The 20,902-nt window shown below is 47.3% G+C and overlaps 1 protein-coding gene and 1 pseudogene across 1 annotated transcript; one reads left to right on the forward strand and one right to left on the reverse strand.

Moving 5' to 3' along the window:
- Positions 1–1,528: 1,528 nt before the first annotated feature.
- LOC109941852 (uncharacterized) lies at positions 1,529–7,415 on the reverse strand (annotated as a pseudogene).
- Positions 7,416–12,243: 4,828 nt separating this feature from the next.
- LOC100277664 (uncharacterized) lies at positions 12,244–14,662 on the forward strand. Its single transcript, NM_001151171.2, is given in 1 exon segment — positions 12,244–14,662. A coding segment is annotated over 1 exon segment (1,089 nt). The 5' UTR covers positions 12,244–12,824; the 3' UTR covers positions 13,914–14,662.
- Positions 14,663–20,902: the final 6,240 nt, after the last annotated feature.

Below are 20,902 nucleotides of genomic sequence, written 5' to 3' on the forward strand. Positions count from 1 at the left end.
GCGCCTGAGAAACCCGAAGGTGAAGAGTTTGAAGGCAATCCTCCCTGGTGCACCGGACACTGTCCGGTGGCACACCGGACAGTCCGGTGCGCCATACCAGGGAGCACTTCGGTTTCTCTTTGCTCCTTTCTTTTGAACCTTGTCTTGTTCTTTTTACTGGTTTTGAGTTGAATCTTTGGCACGTGTTGAACATGTAATCTAGAGCAAACTAATTAGTCCAATTGTTTGTGTTGGACATTCAACCACCAAAATCATTTAGGAAAAGGTTTAAAGCATATTTCCCTTTCAGATTCCACGGTGTGAGGCCGCCCGTCTGCGAGGCGCGCAAGGTGGAGGGCGGCAGGGGCGAAGCCAGCGTCCAAGTTCACAGGTGTCAGCATCATTTCACACTGGTGTCATGAATCATATAAACAATGTTTAAACAATATTTTATAATGAATTATTTGAAATTCGTTGGTGTCAGCTGACACCAATAATAAAGTGTAGCACCGCCCCCGGAGGGCAGGGGAGTCTCGATGAGGGAGAACGGAAAACACTTCGGGAGACGGTGATGGCCTTGGCCGCGGCGGAGCGCGGTCGAGAAGGTGCTCGTGGGAGCCGGCAAAGGGATGGAGCAGCGGCCAGCAAAGCCGCATCGGGGCCGACGTCTGGCGGAGCTCCGCGCTACGGTGGGGGTAGAAGGGAGGGAGAGGTAGGAAGGAGGATGAGGAGGGGTAAGGAGAGCAGTTGTTGACCAGGGGACTGGAAGGCGTTGGTGGAGATCAGTGACCTCCTTGTACCACACGCGGAGCATCCAGAGCGTGTAGAGGATGACAGCCATGCTGGTGAGCTCTACGATGGGGTTGGTCGCCCGTCGGTGAGCAGTGACGGAGGCATGGAGAACTCCGTGGGCGAGGATCTGGTGCCTCTTGGCGGCGTCAGGGAGGCGAATCTGAATGTAACTATTGCTGCTTTAAGTGTTCATAACCAAAATGACAAAAAGATAAAAATGAAGAGGACAAGCGGTGCGTGAGCTTATCCTTTGGGTGTTATCATTTGTCATGGACACACATGTACGAACAACACGGGAGAAAAGAATGTCAAAGATCCATGGGTGATTTAATAATACTCCATCCATGTTGAAGAGCTAGATTAAGAAGACATATATTAAATAGCACAAGACTGCTACAATTATCACAATACCATTCTAAGGGGACTTTAGACAGTCCAACACAATACTATTCTTAGGGGGATTGTAATTAATTCCAAGAACTTGCAAAACTACCTGGCGGCGGCGGAGTGTTTCGCACGGATCTGGTAGGAGATGGCGCGGCACATCGACAGTGGAGAGCGCGGCGGCGCGATACCTACGGGTGGTCGTAGCCATGCTGGGGTACGTCGTGGCGCGTGCCACGGAGCTCATCGGGCGGCGGCTGAGGCCCAGGCGGCCAGGTGTGGCGGGATGCCACCATGAGGGCGTCACGGCCTACCTCCACGCCTCGCTCGAGGATCTGCTTCGGTCACCGCCGCCGTGCGCTGTCGGTGGGGGCTAGGGCGATGCTGAGTTGTGCTTCTTCGATGCGGAGGCCGTCGACGCGTGCGTCGACGGGCAGATCTGAGCGGGGGTCGGCGCATGGCGGCATGGGTGACTCGGCGGTGCTGGTGCACTGGCTGCAGCGAGGAAGACCACTGGGTGGTGATTGTGGTGGAGCTCTAGCAGTGTGGTCGCAGCGCTGTTGCTGCGTGCTGGGGCTACAAAGTGGTCTGACGGCAGTGGCGAGTTTCCCGGCTATAGGCGAGTGGCTGCTGTGTTGAGTGCTTCCGGTGGTTGCGGTGGTGAGGGGCGGTGAGGAGTGGAGGATGGAGCAATGACCTATGGCATGCTCGTGCGGGCGTCGAGGCCTTATCTGGGGCTGCTGCCACCGGATCTGGCTCCTTAGTGGTGGTGTGTGGCGACGGCAAGTGGACAGCAACCTGTAGTGCCATAGTGGCATCTGCGGTGGTGCGCGTACCAGCAAATCTGGCGCGTCGCAGTGGCTGCTGTCAGGGATGGCCGACGGGAGGTGCGGTGGTGCGACGCGAGGTGTTGTCGCCACTCGACCAGGTCTATGGGCCCAGCCAGAGGTGGTGGCGGTCGACGAAACTTTGCGGCTATTGTGGCAGCCGGCGCGTCGATGACCCTCTGGATGGGTCTGTGTGGGTTGTCTGGGCGGCGATGGCGGTGGATGTGGTTGCTTTGTCCCGGGTTCCTGGCCGGACGTTGTGCTGGGGTTTTCTTGGGCAAAAGCTTTGGCGATGGCGACGCCCCTGGGTGCCGCTTCCCCTGTTGAGGGTGTCGGCTCCCCAGCACTGTCTTTCGTGGGCGAAAGCCCGGTCCATCTCGGACCGACGACGTTGGTGTCCCCAACGTCACTCCCTTCCTGAAGGCGTCGCTACTGAAGTTCGTCTCGGCCACGTCGTAGCCTTTGGTGGTTGCTTTCGTCTTTTGGGTCCCGGTTTGCGTGTGGAGTTGGGGGCTTGCATCATGAAGTCGAAGCTGCTACGTCAGGGGATGTGGCTCGGCAACGATGACGTGGGGCGAACCCCCTTCTTTGTGGGCTGGTCTGCTTCGAAGATGAGGCATTTGGCGGAGGCGAGGCAGTGGATCAAGGTTTTGGAAGTCTCGCTGGTGAAGATTCGGAGCTGCCTCGAGTGGGGTGCCTCGTGGCTTGGCAACAACGGTGTGCCGCAGTCTTCCTTCTCTTGTGCTGGTGTTTGTAATCGTCGTCGTGTTTCCTTTGGCCTTGTGATGCCCGTCTTGGGAGTCGGAGCTCGTCACTTGTGTTGAGCTCGGTAACGATGACTCAGGATGGGCACTATGTGTGTGGGGTTGCCGTTGTCTGGGTTGTTTGTGCGCCCTGTATTGGTTTTGGGCCCGGTTTCCATTAAAGCTGGGTCAATTCTTTTCTTCTTAATTGAGAGGCAGAGCTGCTGCCGTTACATTCAAAAAATGACCTTGATCAGACTTTGCACGGGAAAGTGTCCAGAACAGGCAATGGAAAAAATGATGATTGAGGAAGAGTGGGAAAAAAGAGATTGAAAGTAACCTTGTTTGGTGAAGACTTGAAAGTAACTGTGTTTTGATGAAGACAACAAAACTGCCGAAGATGTTCTAGCTATCATAATGATGGAGAAAACAAAAAAAACTCCCCAAGATTTTTTGATATCCATTAGATTAAAATTAAATAGCAGAATTGATTAGAATGCATGAGCAGATCTGCAACATTACTCATTCTTGACATGTTTGATAACGACCTAAACAAATACCCCGCAAATTCACAATTTTAACTGATAAGCGAGACTATTATATGCAGTCAACCAACAAAAAGTGTTGTGCTGCCTTTGAAAAGAGTTCATGCACAATTAACTTGATTATTTCACTCATGTTAATGTAGTCCTTATTCCTTCATCTACCTTGTTAAGTTCCTGAATCAACGGAAGGTCTCCAAGTTTGTAAAGGTATTAAAATGATCATAAGAAAATAATGTGGCTATAATATAAGCATTGAAAAGGTACAACTCCTTTTGTGCCTAAACTGACAAAAATATAGAAATAAGCTGCAAATTTTATCTAATAGGCTAAAGGAAAAGAAAACTTCTAAAAGAGGTTTTAACCTTCGGAACAAATAAGAAATCAAAAGGTATACATCAGTTTTTTGAATACATCAATTGCAGGTAAAATCACTATTGTGTTTGTAAACTGAACTCTATGGACAAAAGACAGGAAACGGGCGTCAGATGACATATTTAACTTCTCCATTAGCTACTGCTAGAATATCCAATCATAAAAACAAAAACATGTGACAATAATACAATCCATGTGATCAAGTAAATAAATGGTAGAGAAAAATCCAGTACAAAAGAAAATTATTTGGAGCATATAGCGGCCTATGGCACAGACCAAAGAGTTGAGGTAGACCACAACAATATTAAGACATGTTACACTGAGAATTTTGGAGGTTTGTGGAAGTCCATGAACAAACAAATAAAGATTGAGGTAAAGTTATTGTTGGAGACAAGGTGATGAGAAACAAAACTCATTTAAATATTGTGTATAGGTGCTACAAATAAAAAGATGCCATAAACAAAGGTCTGTATGACTAATTCTTTCCTAAAATAAAAGGCGGCATTGAACCTTTCCTTTTCTTAAAATAATTTAAAAAGAAAAAAATTAGTGAGATTTTCGTAGGTATAATTCATTCAAGTTACATAAGATATTGTAGTTGTTTTAAACAACACCATATTCATGATGCAAGCAGCATGTGGCGTCCACCAATGACTAAGCTTGGGTGAGTCTAATCTATCTCTGCCATATTACTAACCTATCCACTTTCCACAAATCTAGACATATTAGTATACATCTATCCTCGATCAAACATACTAAAAGTCCTAATAACAACATGTCGTTGTTTTTCGTGCTGACTGATCAATGCCATTACAGAGTGGTTAGTGGTTACACATAACTGATACAAACATAAAATAAAATTGAAAATAAAAATCTCATAAGATCTTGTTGATTGATATGATGCTACTCAAACAATACTACTTAGGACATGTTCTCGGCGCTATAAATTAGCATACTTTATGGAAATTGATTAAAAAGGAATAATTATGGGCTAATAACGACTAATTGTTGTAATTAACAATTAGCATATATTAGTTTTTATTAGTTCATAATTAGCCTATATTTAACCATTCTAATTAGTATGAGAAAACAGGGGCTAAACTAATACGATGTTCTGGACCGACACGTGGCTACATGGCCGATCTATAGATGTAATTGCTATGTCTCTTATGGGCAGAATTTCGAGCAGAATTAGGAAGCAGAGAACAGTTCAAGAAGCCTTAATGAATAATAATTGGGTGAATCACATTTCAGGTAGATTGCCAGCTCAAGTGAATGTGGAATTCTTGATGGTGCGAGATTTAGTGCAAAATGTTCAGCTGCAGCCTAGGATTTCTGATGTTCATCATTGGCTACCAACAACATCTAGAAATTATATAGCAAGATCAGCTTACAAACGCTTCCTGGTTGGTTCAGTTGCTTTTGAATCGGTGGATCAAATTTGGAAAAGTTGGGCACTCCCATGTTGTAAGGTTTTTATCTCGCTTGCTTCTCTTAACATGTTATAGATGGCTGACCCATTGGAACGAAGGGGGCTTGATCACCCAGAGAAATGCATACTGTGTGACCAGGAGGAAGAAATAGCCCAACATATTTTACTGTCTTGTGTTTTTGCTAGAGACATTTGGTGCAAAGTGCTAAGTACAGTGGGGCTGCAATTTTTGACACCAGGGATATGTGACTCTATCCAACAAGAGTGGTTGAGTGCAGCAGTGAGCCAAGTGCCAAAAGTTCAAAAGGGCCTCAATTCCTTTATAATTCTCGCGGTTTGGTGGCTTTGGAAACACAGGACTTTGTGTGTTTTTGAGAGGGCATCTCCTAGCAGCACTGTCATTCTACAACACATATGAGAAGATGTTATCTTGTGGGGCATGGATGGAGCAAAAGCTCTTAGAAGATTGTGGCCTTAGGTCTTAGGCTTCTATGGAGCCTGTTGGGTGTTGTTGCTGGGTGTTGTTGGGATGTGTGTGGAGACCTCTGGTGGTGGTGTGTATAGGTTTCTTGGCTGCTTATATAGCGCCTTGTACTTGGTCTTTATAAGACCTTTCTTCTCTTGATCTAAAAAATACGCAGCTCTCCTGCGTGTTCTAGAAAAAAATGGAGCCAAAAAACCCTTTGTAGTTTCTTAATACTAATAACCTTGGACAGATCCAAAAAGAGAACTGTTATATATTTTTGTGTATATAATGATACCAATATATGTGTGGTGTTTTCTATAAATTTTACTAAAAATCTAAAAGTTTAACCTAATACAACTGTAAGAACTGATTTATTTAAGAATGGAGGAGGATACCAAGTTACCAATTTGGTTGGGACTACAAGGAAGTTATTTTACTTATTATAAAATTTGATAGCATGGGGGTCTAGCAGAGAGGTTAATGACAAAAAAGTTTGAGAACTCGGTTTCCATAGCATATAGGGAAGTGAAGATGTGAGAATACCTTGTGGCGCTTTTTGCGGGCGAAGAGTTAAGCAAAGCTACTTATCATACATTGACTTTGTAATCAAGTTTTGGTATCCAACCATATTTGCTTGGAATCTGTTTGGAAAGACAGAAATCCATCATTAGTGTGTTTGGAAAGGCAATTAACAAAGGAAACTCTGGACTATAAACAAAGCTATCAAATGTCCTCCTCCCACAGGAAAAGAGAAACTGACAAATGATACACCTGTGCACCGCATTGGATTTAAGAAGATATAAAGAAAATGTATGTCTGCCTAAGCACTAACAAATAGTACATTTGTTTCGTCGGTATTGTCATACCCACAACCTGGAAATCTTTGTCGATTTTGACGAACGCTGCAACAAGCGCACGTGGGAGTACGACAAGGCACTCCTCCATGCAGAACACATGTACGAATGGCATGCAAGACATTGTTCAACATATTATCCCTTGCGTATATGGCAGCTCCTGATTCGTTGTGCCCATCGAAAAGTTATAAATCAACAAAGCACAATGGCAGCCGTAAGATGGGTATCAGAATAAAAAAGAATCAATTATCAACGATATACCATCATCAAGCTACGGCCAAAACACAACATGAGATGAAATCTGATATGTTTTTTCATAACACCATATAGTAAAGATGTGATGTGTTGGCCTACGTCGGCGAGGAGCAGCTCACAGTAAGGTCAAGGCATTGTAATGAGATTATCCATATTGAACACTCAAGCATGTGCAAAATGGATTTTATGATATTCATTGTGAAAACTAAAAAGGAAGAACAAATCAGTACTAAGGAATCATTATTTATGATTCACTTCGCAGTTCAATCATTGCACATTTTCTATTGATGGCTCAAGTAATTGATCAGTACCAACGAATCTGACGAAATTTAACATTTCAGAGTTGCATTGATTTGTGGTTATTATTTGGAGTGGAGTAATAACATATCACGCTTTAAATAATTTTAAGCACAGCAAAACAACACAAACAAATCATGAGACAAAAGGTTGTTTCAACATTTCAGGGTGCTCATGTATCAAGAAGTATGATAAAATTGCAAACCTGTGACTTGGGGTCAGAACCACTACTGAACACATAGCTGCCAATAGAAAATATGCAAGATCCCAAGCTTCTTCAATATGTGAAACACACTGCCTGCTTACCCATTAGATAAGTACAAGTTTAAGGGGCAATGTAATGGTGTGTGTGGGAGGGTGGGGGTGAGGGACGCACCGAAAGAGCTACATCTTGGTAGTTTTTGAAGTTGGCCACGGAGAGGGAGGGGAGCAAGCCCTCGTCATAGGCAGCGGCGATGGGGCTCAGCATGGCCAACATCATTTTTAGTCACATCATATTTACTAACAATTACCTGCAAAATACGAATTATGTATGACATTACCAGCCAGTTGCAAGGATGATGATTGAGGTAGCAACAGCAAAGCCAATACCTTGGGTCATGTAGACCTGAAGCATAGCAGATGTCTTCTCTAATTGAGAAAATAGTATTTAAGAGAAGCAAAATCAGGGGAGCAGGCGCGAGGTGCGTGGGGGAAGGCAGCGTTGGGTCCGATGATCTGACCTGTCCTCCTCTAGGCCCCCATCCTCCTCGTCCCTCGCCGGTCCTGTGGGCTCGTCGTCTCCCTCCCACGGGAGGACAACATCGTCGAATCCGGCGGCCGCGAACTGGAGATCGGGCCGCACCTAGTCCCGGTCGAGCAGGTCGCCGAGGCGTTCGGTGTCGTGGGGGGCGCGGCGGCCGTGGCAGCAGAGGTTGAGGCGGAGGGATCGTCGTCGTCGGAGGGAACCACCCACGCCACCCAATGTCAGTAGATCCTGATCCGTCGGAGACTCGGATGATGTCGGGAGGCAGGTTCAGGGGAGCAGGCGCGAGATGCGCTGGGAGATGCAGTGAGAGAGAGGAGGGGAGCAGTGGCGTCGTCGGTTCTGTGGAGGCCGAACTACACAACTTGAGCCCGCGGAGAGTCAGACGGTGGAGATTGACGAGAGGCAGTCCGTGGCAGTCGGACGGTGGAGATTGATGAAAGGCAGAACGAGGGAAGGCAGAACCAGAGAGGCAGCCTACCCCCTTGTATTCTTCATAGTAGTAGAGATATTTTAGTGGAGAGTGTTGACTACTGCTATACTTTATATTTATTGTTACAGACAGTTAACCACATACATACATACAACATTGTGGTCAGTGGCGGACCCAGAAATTAGCTAAGACCCGGCCCGAAACGACCATAAATTCTAACAGTAGCATATAAAAAAATGTATGGCGAAACAACATTGTCATAGATGTTAAAGATTTGCCGGCTGTTTATTGCAGACAAACAGCGGAAAGCACGGTTAGCACAAGGCACGAGTAGTCCGGGTCTGGAGCGAGCGAATTAATTAAGAAAGCGAAGCCGAGCGAGGAGCTACATACCTACAGTATGCAGGCTGCAGGGACTGGGCTGGGGCACGGCGGAGAGGCACCCAAATCCCAATCGGCAATCGCTAGGCGTGCGCGGCTTGCTGGCGGGCGCTGGCTCGACGGACGCGGACTGGGCGTCTGGGATGCCGGCTGGGCCGCTGCCGCGCTGGCCGCTGGGCGAGCGCTCGGCCTCGGCGGACCCTGGACGCCTGGACGGGATGGCGCCACGGTGGACTGGGGCGCGGCGTGCGGCGGATGGGGCGCGGCGCGTGGCGTGGCGGCGCACTGGAGGCTGGGCCGTGGCGGACGGGGACGGGGCGCGGCGCGCGGAGGACGGGGACGGCCGGACAGGGCGCGGCGCGCGGCGAGCCGGCGAAGTGGCGAACTAGGGTTCGCGCGCGGCGAGCCGTCACGCGCTTGGCGGTCGGCGCTCTGCTAGCCCAAGATCTCGGATCTTCTAAAAAAATTAATGGGCCTGCGCCCCGGGCTGTGGCCCAGGCGGCCATGGGCCTGGGTCCGCCCCTGATTGTGGTATTGCATTATTAGATACAAGATTACACAAGAAATCATGCATATTCAACAAATTATCTAGTCAATAACAATAGTTTATAGACCAGGATAATCATTTTCCTAACGAAGCGTTTAGAAACTCTACATCTAATATGTCGGTGTTCGGACTAAAGGTCCTAACGAACTAGTAAATAATCCTGCGTGCCCAGAATCTAGATGGTGTGCGAGTTAACACAAGCAGTTTATCCTGGTTCGGGCAATGCAAAGCCCTACTTCCAGCAGAGGGGGAATGATGCTTATATTACTCGCACCGGGGTGTCCGTAGTAGGGATTACAAGCACAGCGGGAGAGGGGAAGTCCCCAAGTCCCTAGAACCGATTGAGGCAAGTGTCAGTATCGAAAGACTTGGTGGAAAACTACTAAGTGTTCGCCTGCCCTTGAAGGGACTACTACTGCCCTATTTATACACCTAGGAGATGTATGCTGTGAAGCCCGGGGCCGTCGTATTCCCAAGGGAGATGGCGTCCTGTGAGTGATATGACAGTGTAATCTGTTGTTGACTTGTGCTTGCTTATTTCCTGCTGAGAGCCGAAGTCGAGGCCGAGAGGCTGGCCGTACGCCCGAGCCCCATGGGAGGGGTCGCCCATACCGTAAAAAATTTCATATTAAATCAAAGCTATTCAATTTCATTCATGAAAGTAAAAAGTAATAATGCTCTCATAGAGTTTATTGACCATTAAACAAAAGTTATTCTCAATTTTTGGGATAAGTGTGCATCCAAGCGCTTCAAATAGAATAAAGGAAGGCATCACTATCAGCCTCTACTTCATATGTGTAGGTGTTTTCTTCCTTTGAAATCATTTTTACTTCATTTGCAAGATCAAGAGCTAGGAAAGATGCTTTAGGCATGGGCTCTTCTAAGTTGACTTCATTGTTGACAGTCATGGTAAAATGTGCCTCAACTTTCTTCTTGTGCATGTTTTTCGCCTTGTATCCTTCAACAATGTGCTTTTGCAGACGGTATACCTTGGGCCAATGTCCCTAAATGCCACATTTATAGCATGCTTGGTCTTGCAGACCGTATGGCTTCTATTGTAGCTTCTTTTTATTTGTTCTCATGAGTATGAGGATGTTCGACTATAAATTGCTTCTTGCCTTTTCCATGACTATAAATTGCTTCTTCCTTTGAATGGGCTTTCCTATATCTTGTATGAGATTGCATTAACTTTAGTGCTAATACCTTTGCCATTGGAATAATCATTGAAGTTTGTCTTCGATACTTTATCGTGTGTCTCATTTACTCGCATGATATCAATCAAGTTATTGAACTTCATGTAAGCGTCTTGACGATAGTTGCAGGCACTTTGAGTGACATTCGAATGAAAAGTGGACAAGGTCTTTTCTATCTTTTCATCTTCTATGATATTCTTACTACATGGGAATAGGTTGGTGCAAATAGACTGTAATGGCGAATTATATTCGGCCACAGTCTTGGAATCAGCGGACCGAAGGTGAGCCCAATCTTGTTGTGCTTAGGGAAAGATTGTGTTGTTTATCTTTTCAAATCGATTTTTCTGCATGGTTGAAAGTTTGTTAGCCTTTCTCTCTACCATATATTCATATTTTTTTACGGTTGGTGAGAGATGGTGGTGCTAAAGAAAGTGTAGCGCTTGGTAATTCTGCTCATCAGCAGCTACTTCTTTGTTGCCAACCCCGATGGCAACTTTGAGCTTTTTTTTTCCTTCCAAGTGCTATTTTTACATCAGATACCTGTGTGAGGCAATTTTGGTACCGCGGGCTAACACCCTTAAATGGACGGTTCACAATATCGATCGGCTACACATGATAGATCCAATGGTTAGGTTTACTTCGTGCAATCCATTTTACAAAATGAATAAAGTAGTCATGAGAAGAATAAACACTTCGATAAATAAAGTATTACCTTGAACAAAATAAAAAGAAGGTGTAGTTTCACATGATTTAGATAAATGTGTGCCGATAACGTATTAAGGATCATTTGCTACCAAATGTAGTCGAAGGACTCTTGAGACAAACGAGTAAATTACTTGTGGCTGTATTTCACCCTTTCTAGTCTTGGTTTAATCTTGATTTACACGGTGAAGAAGACTCCTCTATTTTAAGCTAAAAGTAGGATTACAGGTATATGGGCCTTCTTTGGCCCGTTAGGCCCATTAGGTTTCTCAACAGTAGCGTCCGTAGGAGGAGGAGGAGTAAAATACATGGTCCAACGGTTAGTTAATGCTACAGTACCTTGCCGTTGCAACAGTTTATGGAGGAAACACTGAACAATTGAGAACGACCGCTCGGCATTCAACAACGTCGCAGGAGTGGAATGGAGGCAACCTCTGTAGACTTGCCGAGATCTACCCCGGCCCCGGCCCCGGCCCCGGCCGTATTTCATTACTGCCTGGCATTTTTGTGTGTGTGTGTGTGTTGGCGGCAGGAAATTAAACGAATAGAATCAGGAGAGCTGTCGACAAATAACGAAGAAGATTTAGACTGGACAAACAACAGCATCGAAAGAAGATTTTTTTTAAAAAAAAAAGAACAAACAATGACGAACTACGACAACTCTGGCAAACCGAAGTCGCCGGCGGCCGGCGTCGACAGGGATGGGATCTCAACAGGTGACACAGCACGATGCATGGCGATTGCCATGCCAAGTGAGCAGGCTAGGGGCATGTTTGGTTCAGCTTTTTTCTGACCAGCTTTTCTGAGAATCTGTCTGTGAGGAGAATCTAGCTGTGAGGAGAATCTTAGTATTATTAGGATTACGTGCTGAGGAAGATAAAAGTGTCCATAAGACTCAGGATATAGAAAGTGACGGATTCATACTATTGCAACGACTCAACTGATTATGTGTTTATGTTAATTTTGAATGACTTTTACTCAAATGAATTTTATAGAAGCTGACTAAAAAGCTGAGCGTTTGGCAGTTCGCAGCAGCTTTTGGTGAGCCGAAGCTCCAAAAAGCTGAAACAAACACGGGCTAGTTCCTTTCCTTGGTAGCTGCATGCAGGAATCCAGGAACAGGAACTGTGCCACTGCAAATTTGCATGTGTTGCTGCGCTCCAGTGACTTGTCCACCTTTTCATGGGTGTAAGAAGGAAGTGGGTGCAGTGCAGTGCATGCCACATGCCAGCTTCATAAAGCGCAGCTGCTTTTCTTGCTACGTCGGCCTCGGCCATAGTAGCGTTCTCTCTTCTTGAAATCAGGTTTCTTTGTGTAGCAGGCACCGGTTGTTACGCTGCTTCAACCGGTCTGTGTCTAACGATGCGGTTGTTAGGCTGCTTCAAACCGGTCTGTATCAACTGCATCTACAGTCTTGTCGTGCTACGTCCGCTATCGATCATTCGATGCATATCTCCTTCTCAGTAAAATTATAGGAACAAAAAGGACGCATTTTCTTTTCTTTTTTTTTTGTCTCTCAGGAGTACTTCGACAAGTGAAGCTCGTGGATAGCATTGCCTTGCTTCGTCGTAGTTGACAGTTGACACCTATACTCCTACGTGCCGACTCGAGTCCCCGTCCAGGCGTCTATGGAAAGTGATCAGTCATCGCTCACATGCGATCGCGGCCGTCAGCGTCATGGCCCCCGTCCCTGCCGGCCTCAACTCGGCGCAGGTGCGACCCCTCACAGTCACATAAAGACGTCAGGTTCCCCACCCCCGAAAAGTTTTTACCTTTCCTCCCGTCTCCGTCTCCTCGCTGGCTCGCTATGCTGGCCGCCTCCACCGCGCCTCTCCGTCACTCCCCCAACGCCATGAGTCTGTAACGGCACACGTACCATGGGCAGGACCAGAGGCAACAGGGGCGTGGGCGGCGCGAAGTCGTTCCCGTCGCCGGCGTCGTCCTCGGCCTCGTCGTCGGAGTTCGAGTTCACGGTCACGCTGTCGCCGGCGTCCAAGCAGCGGTCGGCGGAGCAGCTGTGCCCGGCCGACGAGCTCTTCTACAAGGGCCAGCTCCTGCCGCTGCAGCTATCGCCGCGCATCTCCATGGTGCGCACGCTGCTGCTGTCCTCGGCGTCCACGTCGTCCGCCTCCGCGTCCGACTCCACCAACTCCTCCTCCCGCGACTCCAACGGCAGCACGTCGTCGTCCTTCTCCGCCGACTGCGGCGCGCTCCTGGGCCCGGACTCGGCGGCCTCGTCGTCTCGCCCCAGCTCCGCCACCGAGGACGACCGCCACCTGCATCCGCCGTCGGCCGCCGCGGGGCTGCTGCCACCCGCCAAGCGCACCGGGAAGCAGTACCTCTCGTCCTTCGCCACGCGCTTCTCCTCGGTCTTCCACCGCGGCGGCGCCGGCGCTCCGGCCGCGAAGAAGCAGCCGTCCAAGTCGCTCGCCAAGGAGGTGATCAAGAAGTACGCTAAGAAGGTGAAACCGCTCTACGAAAGGCTCTCCCAGATCCCCAACAAGAACCAGAACAACGTCGTCAACGGCAACAGCCAACCGCAGCAGAGGTTCAAGAAGCCCTTCACCTTCTCCATCCGCAAGAAAAAGGGCGACGCCGTCGCGGCAGTGGTGGAGGCGGCAGCAGAGGTTGGCGGCAACAAGTACGCGCACTCCAGCTCCTTCTCCGGAAACCTCTGGTTCCCGCGCCAGAAGCGGGCCACGGCGAGCTGCCCGTCATCGATGCAGTCGTCGCCTAGCCACTCGGGTCTGCTCACCTTTGGCGGGGCTGGCGGCGTGGGCTTCCCCGACGTGCCGGCCGTTGCCAGCGGCATTGGCGTCGGTCCGGTGTCGTTGTCCACGGCATCGTCCATGGAGGAGCTCCAGAGCGCTATCGAGGGCGCCATTGCGCACTGCAAGAACACGATGGGCGGAACCGTGTCGGTCAAGGCGGCGGCGGCGGCCGCCGACGAGATCTGCACGTTCTGAGCGCGACCACGCTAGGATTCCGGGGGGAGCTAAGTAAAGCAGGCTGTTTTAATCGGTAGCAGTACTTATCTGTTATTAGCAAATTTAATTTCGTCCGTCTCCTTTTTTTTTTTTGGGTAAGACTCTATGGTCATGGTCGTAAATAGGGGTAGTTCGGAGGGGGTTAAGATGATAGTCGGAGCCTTTTTCGATCTCTCCTTATCCTTCCTTGGTTTGGAAATTTGCATTAGCGCCCTCTAAATTGTAGCTCTAATTGCATTAGCACCCACGGCTACACCACTGAACAAAATGTTGGGGCAACCTTAACACAGTACTACATAAAATTCACAAAACAGCCTCAAGCGTTCATCTTAATTTGATGCTAGCTTCCAATGCATTGCAAAGCTCCGTAGTAGTTCATGTAAAAGCTGGGGGATCTGGGACTCTGATGTGGCAGTAGGTGGTATCGATTTTATTTTTATTTTTATATTTTTGCTGTGAGTTTAATAATATAATAATACTATAAGCTAACGCTAGTAGTATAGTTTGGCTTTAAACCTGTGGTACTTGGCATGATTGATTGCTTCAAAAAGTTCGCCTTGTCTGCTCTCCGCGCCGCTCAATGTATTCGTTTTGTTTGCTTCAAAAAAAGGAAGGCTTCTTTATTCTTGCTCGCTGTGACCGAGGAAAGGAAAAGAAAGGGGTCGAGCTTTTGTTTATTGGATTGATGACTTGTGTGTTTTGGTAAACTGCATCTCATATATATAAAAAAAATACCCACAAGGAGTTAAAAGTGGTTGCAACAACTAGTGGGCTTCGCTAGATCTGGCGGGCGGGGCATTGCATTGCATTGCATTGTTGCATATAGATGTTGTAGTATTCACATGGTTACATGCCCTCTGATAGGTCCGTGAAACAATATTATTAGCTACTACTAATCTTAGCTTGTACCCAGAGATCATCAGAGACGTTGACCGACTGACTGTTGAAGCAGACAGAGGCAGAAGGTCGGTTAGGGCTGGGGGGAATCTCTAGGTAGGGGGTTCATTCAACAGCCGGCCAGGCGGGACGTGCCATGCCATGCCACCCCTCCTCTCATGATTCGTACAGCCACGACAAGGAGATCGAGAGGCTTGTGACTAGAATGTGATGTGATCCACGCACAGCACAGGTCATGTGCAAACTGCAGAGCATGCAGTGTGTAGTGCTGCAGCCCGATGGATCGGACATGACGAGACGTTGCCCCTGTAGACTATTAAGCTAGCTGGACCGGTCAGCACACAGCGCCGTGCCCGTCGATAGCCATGTGGCTGTGGCCGCTGGACGTCTGTTAATGCCGATTAATAAATAATAAAGTAGTGTGGGGGGTTACCTTACCTAGTGGCAAACAAGGTCCCCGTCCCCGGCCATGCATGCCGCCGAGCGGCGCGGTGAGGATAGATTCCCGCGGACGGAGACGGAGACAGAGACGCGCGGCTGCCGTGCCGAGGCGAGACGAGGTGCCACATGCTGTGCCTCCTGCCGTAGCAGCGAGCGTCGGTAGGAGCAGGAGTAAAAAAAAAAAAAATGCATGGCCCAACAGCCAGTTAATGCTACAGTGTGTTGACGTTGCAATAGTTTATGGAGGAACACTCAACAGCTCATCGCTGTATTGAGAACGGACCGCTCGGCATTCAACACCCCGGCCCCGTATTTCAGAAATCAGAACGACCGTTCGGCATTCGACGATATCGCTGGTGTTTCAGTACTGAATCTACGTACGGGTTCTACATGTGGTAGAATCTTTAATGAGATGTTTGGTTTGATGAATCACTCTATCCAAAATGAAGTGGTGCATCATGGGTCCATTCCTCAAATTTAGTGAAATGACTCCATTCCACATATTAGTACTAAACAACTAACTATGAGGAATGATGTGGTGATGGATTAACTCACTCCATTCCACAAACCAAACAAAAAAGTAAGGAGTGAGAAGATGATGGAGTACATCATTCCTCAAACCAAACACTCCATAAATGGTGCAACTGTTCAAACACCTTTCAAAAAAAAACATTTATAACGACCGACCAACAATCTTGAGCGCCTTTAACTTTAATGTAGTGCTAGGTGAGTGCCCGTTCGTTGCAACGGAAACATATAATGTCACGATAACTTATGTATAAATGTGTTATACTGTTAAGACACATTTTTATGTAGCCTTGTTGAGTTCACAATCAACACACGAATTGAATCTAATAGAGAGTTCTCTCAACCAACCAAACAATTAGTGGAACAATTAATGAATTCTAGTCGAGGAATGACCGAATTAGAAAATTTCAGTGTCTACCAAATGGAGAGGTTTAATTGCACGAATAGCTTGAGCAGCACAAACTGCTTGACTAAGTACTTTGATTGAACCAAATAACTCACCAATATACAACTACTAAAAACATGTAAAGATCATCTTTATTTTTCCAAAGCATAATAACCAACACCACTCATGAAGATGATACATTATTTGAAAATGCAGTGGACTTCACAAAATCGAAAATCAATGCATAATATCTATGCAGCATTTCTGTCCACCAAGCACAAAAAAGGAAAAAGTTGTCATTATAGATAGATAAATAAGAAATTTCAACCATGAAGCATGGCACAATAGATGTCCAGAGGTAACCTACCTTAGCTTCATTGAAAAGCCCACAAGCTTGATTTGTTGAATTCAACAAAGATGCTTCCTGCATTTAAAACATTCAAAACTTATTTACATCCAACTCTGGAGCCTAGCAGGTAGGTATCTTCTGAAACATATGGCATAAATCATCAGCTCCCTTGTCCATGTTTCATTCTTTACCTACTTACACATAAATCAAAGGGAAGAAACACATCACGAGTTGTAAATTTTAGGTGATAATGACTAGCAAGTGACACTGTGACATGCTCCTTTTGCTTCTCTACATTAGGCTCCTTCCTTTTCCTGTATGCCTGGAAAAGGTCCTAAAGTTAATGTTCTTTAATACCCATCATTCGAAAATCATGGAACAAAGGTATTATTTCTTGATATTGTATCTTACTGTCAATTATTAATTAAGACCAACAACTTATCAATCACCAATTCATCAAAGTATCCAAGGAAAGAAGATTTGGGAAGAATAAGTCATGACAGTACCTAGTTCCCAGCACAACTTGGAAGACTCCAAAAGTACACCTGTAAGAAAACTATTATAGGCTAGGAGCTAGAGAGGAAAAGGTTATGAACAACAAAATATATTTGTTTGCCACACGGACAATATGTAAAGGTGTAGTTATATGCAAGAGCAAGATGATGGATGATACAGGAAATTATTTTTGTATCCCTTCAAATGTACACCATTGACTTTCATATCCACGTATAGCATTACCTGGCACAACAACAAAAAATGTCAATGATCAATAAGTACTACAAATAGTAAAACATTTGAGTAGGAGAATACTCCTTCAGTAGAATTGGCAAAATAAGAGGAAGAACCTAAGGGTAAAGCACACCACTCGGGTCTCTCCAGCAAACAAAAATTCTAACTATAAATTAGATAGCTTGCAAAGGAGAGGATGGGCCACTGTTTTAATTCACAAACTTTGCTCCCATCAACCTGAGAACACAAAAAGGTTATTGCTTTATATTGTTCCTTTGCACAGGATGTTTGAAAATAAATCAAACTAGATTTACATGGTTAACTGTAGCTCTAGTCTGCAATTGCAAAAAAAACCTAGAGAAGTGGTGGTAGTTCTGGTGGTAATGAGAAATGAAGCAAGTGGCATCGTTGTCTACATCTTGTGAAACCGTTGCAATACACCAAACAAGTGTGTTCATAAATCAAATATAACAACCAAATAGCATCTACTATGTCATTAGGGAGGATATTGCTCAAACAAAGCTAGCATTAGGGAGTTAAACCTTTTGTATAGATTTAGATCTGCGACACATGACCCTCGTGGCGGCGATGTACGTGCATGGTAGAATCTTTGGCTCGCATAGCTGCAAGAAGTTGATGCACATAAGAACATACCTATAGGTTCATGTATACAAAAAATAAAGATCATAACCCAAATCTGTAAAAAAGAGAAATAAATCTCTCATCATATTTACTATCGCGCATCATAAAGCTGACAAGATAGTAAGAACAGCACAAAGGTTTAAAATACTCAAATCTACAAAAAATAATCTTGTATAGATTTCTGATATTAGCCCAATATATGAAAACACCAACACTGGATCTGTCAAAAGATAATCATATTAAGCATTCATTTTGCTAAGGCGGTGTTGTCAACAAAAGTTAGACATTGCTTCACAAAAATGTTGGCAATCAAATGGTGCTACCAGTAAAGAAATGGTATAGCTATCGTTAGTAGCTATGGCAGCATAACAGTTTGCATTTCCATTTACCTTATCTTTGACTTTCTCATCAACGAAACAATTGTAACCACTACCGGAATCGGGTGCTTTGCCAAGTGCCTGAACCACTCGGAAACCCTAAAAACACTCGGCAAAGCCTTTGCCGAGTGTCGCTCTCGGCAAAGAGGGCTCGGCGAACAGTACATCGGCAAAGGCTTCTTTGCCGAGTATTATTTCTCGGGCACTCGGCACAGACTTTGCCGAGTGCCAGATGGTACTCAGCAAAGAAAAGTGGATGTCACAGCGCCGGGATGACAGAAACGACGTCTTTGCCGAGTGTCATCTAATACACTCGGCAAAGAAGTTACCTCGTTGCCGAGTGTTCTAGGTGGCACTCAGCAAAGAATCCGTCAGCGGGTCCCTTTGTCACGTTCTTTGCCGAGTGTCAGGGCCACCACACTCGGCAAAGAAGCTATACCTGTAGGGGACAGATATCCCCCGGGTCCACTGGAAGGGTAAAAGACCTCACTAAAGGCCCAAGGGCCCAATAAATCGTAAGGTCATTCCTTCATGGGCCTGGGGAGGGACAATCAGTAAAGCAGATCGACATAAGGCCGGATCGACGAGAGTCCAGATGGCCCCACAACGTTGAGCAAGAAACCACAACAGAAGATCCGACTTTCCCGCGATGGAGCCCCGCGCAGCGGAGCCAGGCGAGGATAGGTCGACTGAATCATAGGAAGATAGACTCAAACAGTTCACTATCCTTTAGGCGCACGTTGTTATCATATCCATATGTATCGCCCCACGGTCGAATATATAAGGCCCAAGGGGCACCCCTTCAGAACGATCGATTCCAACTCTACACTACCCAGCCATCTACCTCAACCCTCCACGTCCTCGCTCTAGAGAACTACCTTGTAACCCATTACACAAAGCATCTTCGCCAGGACGTAGGGTGTTACGCATCTCTAAGCGGCCCGAACCTGTAAACATTGTCTATTGTCTCTCGTGCGTCTGGCACGAACCATTTTGCTACAGTCGGCGACACCATCCTACTCCTAGAAACACCTCGAGGGGCAACCCGGGGAGCCATTGGCAATTTTGCCATTATCATTTGTGGGCTTCGCCAATATGCCATCGGACCCACAAATCATAGACACAGACGGTCCCACCAGTCATAGACACGGGATGGCATAATAACAGACAGCCAAAATTGAGAGTGGCAAAATAGCAAATTTCTCCAACCCCGGGTGTGTGGTCGGACCCAAAACACCGACAGCTGGCGCGCCAGGTGTGGGGGGGTGTCAACGATCTAAGTTAGCTCAATGGTCGTCACCATCCACAGTAAGATCACTTTCCGTCCCGGATCCACGTTCTGCTTTGGGACGATCTCGTCCATAGCCGATGAAGAGGGAACTCTACACCGCGTCGCAGATCCGCCGAGAAAGAAGCCTCCTCCAACAAACTCCGAAAATACCGGAGAAGCGCAATCTCCAGCTCTCCGAAAGAAGATCGCCACGACAGCCACGCCATTCTACCCCGACGTTCTTTTCATCAGGAGAGTGGAGTCACCTCCCATCTCTGACGACGAGCCGACTGCGCCTGGGGAAGAACCACCTCAGTGGGAATCCTGTCGACGAAGAAATCGGCGCCGAAACATCTGAAGACATCACCAAGCCGGAGAACGGGATCCGGAGCAGCCTGTCTCGCGAGACGAGGTCTCGGAGATGGGAGAAACTCCGGAAGAACGCGTCTTCAGAGAACGAAGGAACTCCCGACGGCGCGATCGTCGACGAGCTCAGGAACAAGCCGAGCAAGACGCGAGGCAACGCCGGGAAAATCCACTCTTCGTCGCAACCTGAACCCCGACTTCGCCCGAGCCATGAACATGTCGTCTGAAGTCGGAGGAGTGCTAGCTTGGATAGCCGACAGACTTCCTCGGACTCCAGACGCCGAGGGCTATCGACGCCTGTTCACCCAAGCCGTCAACCATCTTCTACCTCTCGCTCACCCGCCGAACGACTTGCGACACGCCATCAACAGTCGTCGAGGCGCGCGGAGCTCCATCAACGCTTCGCGTGAACGACGGCATGAGAACGAGATCCGCCGCCAGGAGGAATACGACAGGGATCATGGCATCCCAACTTGGAGCCAAGCCACCAGAGCCGAATCAACGACGGCCTTGACTGGTGGAACTACCTGGGGACGGTCGAGGAACCACAACAACTACTCCCCTCCTCGGGACAGGCATCATCCCCGACGACAAGAGGACACATGCGGGGTGTCCACCCTTACTCCACGCCTTAGGGCCATTCAATGCCCCCCTAACTTCAAGGTATCCAATGTCGATAAATATGAACCTAAGCAGGACCCAGGAGGTTGGCTGGCCGTCTACACCACCGCCGCTCGAGCCGCCGGAGCATCTGAAGACGTGATGACCGTGTACTTACCCATTGTCCTCGGGCAAGACGCACTGCAATGGCTACGACATCTACCTTGACACTGCATCGACGACTGGAGCGACTTCAGTCGACGCTTCACTGCCAATTTTCAGTCCCTCTCCGACAAACCGGCGCAACCATGGGACCTCAAATCCATCAAGCGCCGGGGGGACGAAACTCTCCGATCATACCTCAAAAGGTTCCAGACCATGAGA

The sequence above is a fragment of the Zea mays genome, chromosome 8 (genome assembly GCF_902167145.1).
Source record: "Zea mays cultivar B73 chromosome 8, Zm-B73-REFERENCE-NAM-5.0, whole genome shotgun sequence".
Taxonomy (NCBI): Eukaryota; Viridiplantae; Streptophyta; class Magnoliopsida; order Poales; family Poaceae; genus Zea; species Zea mays.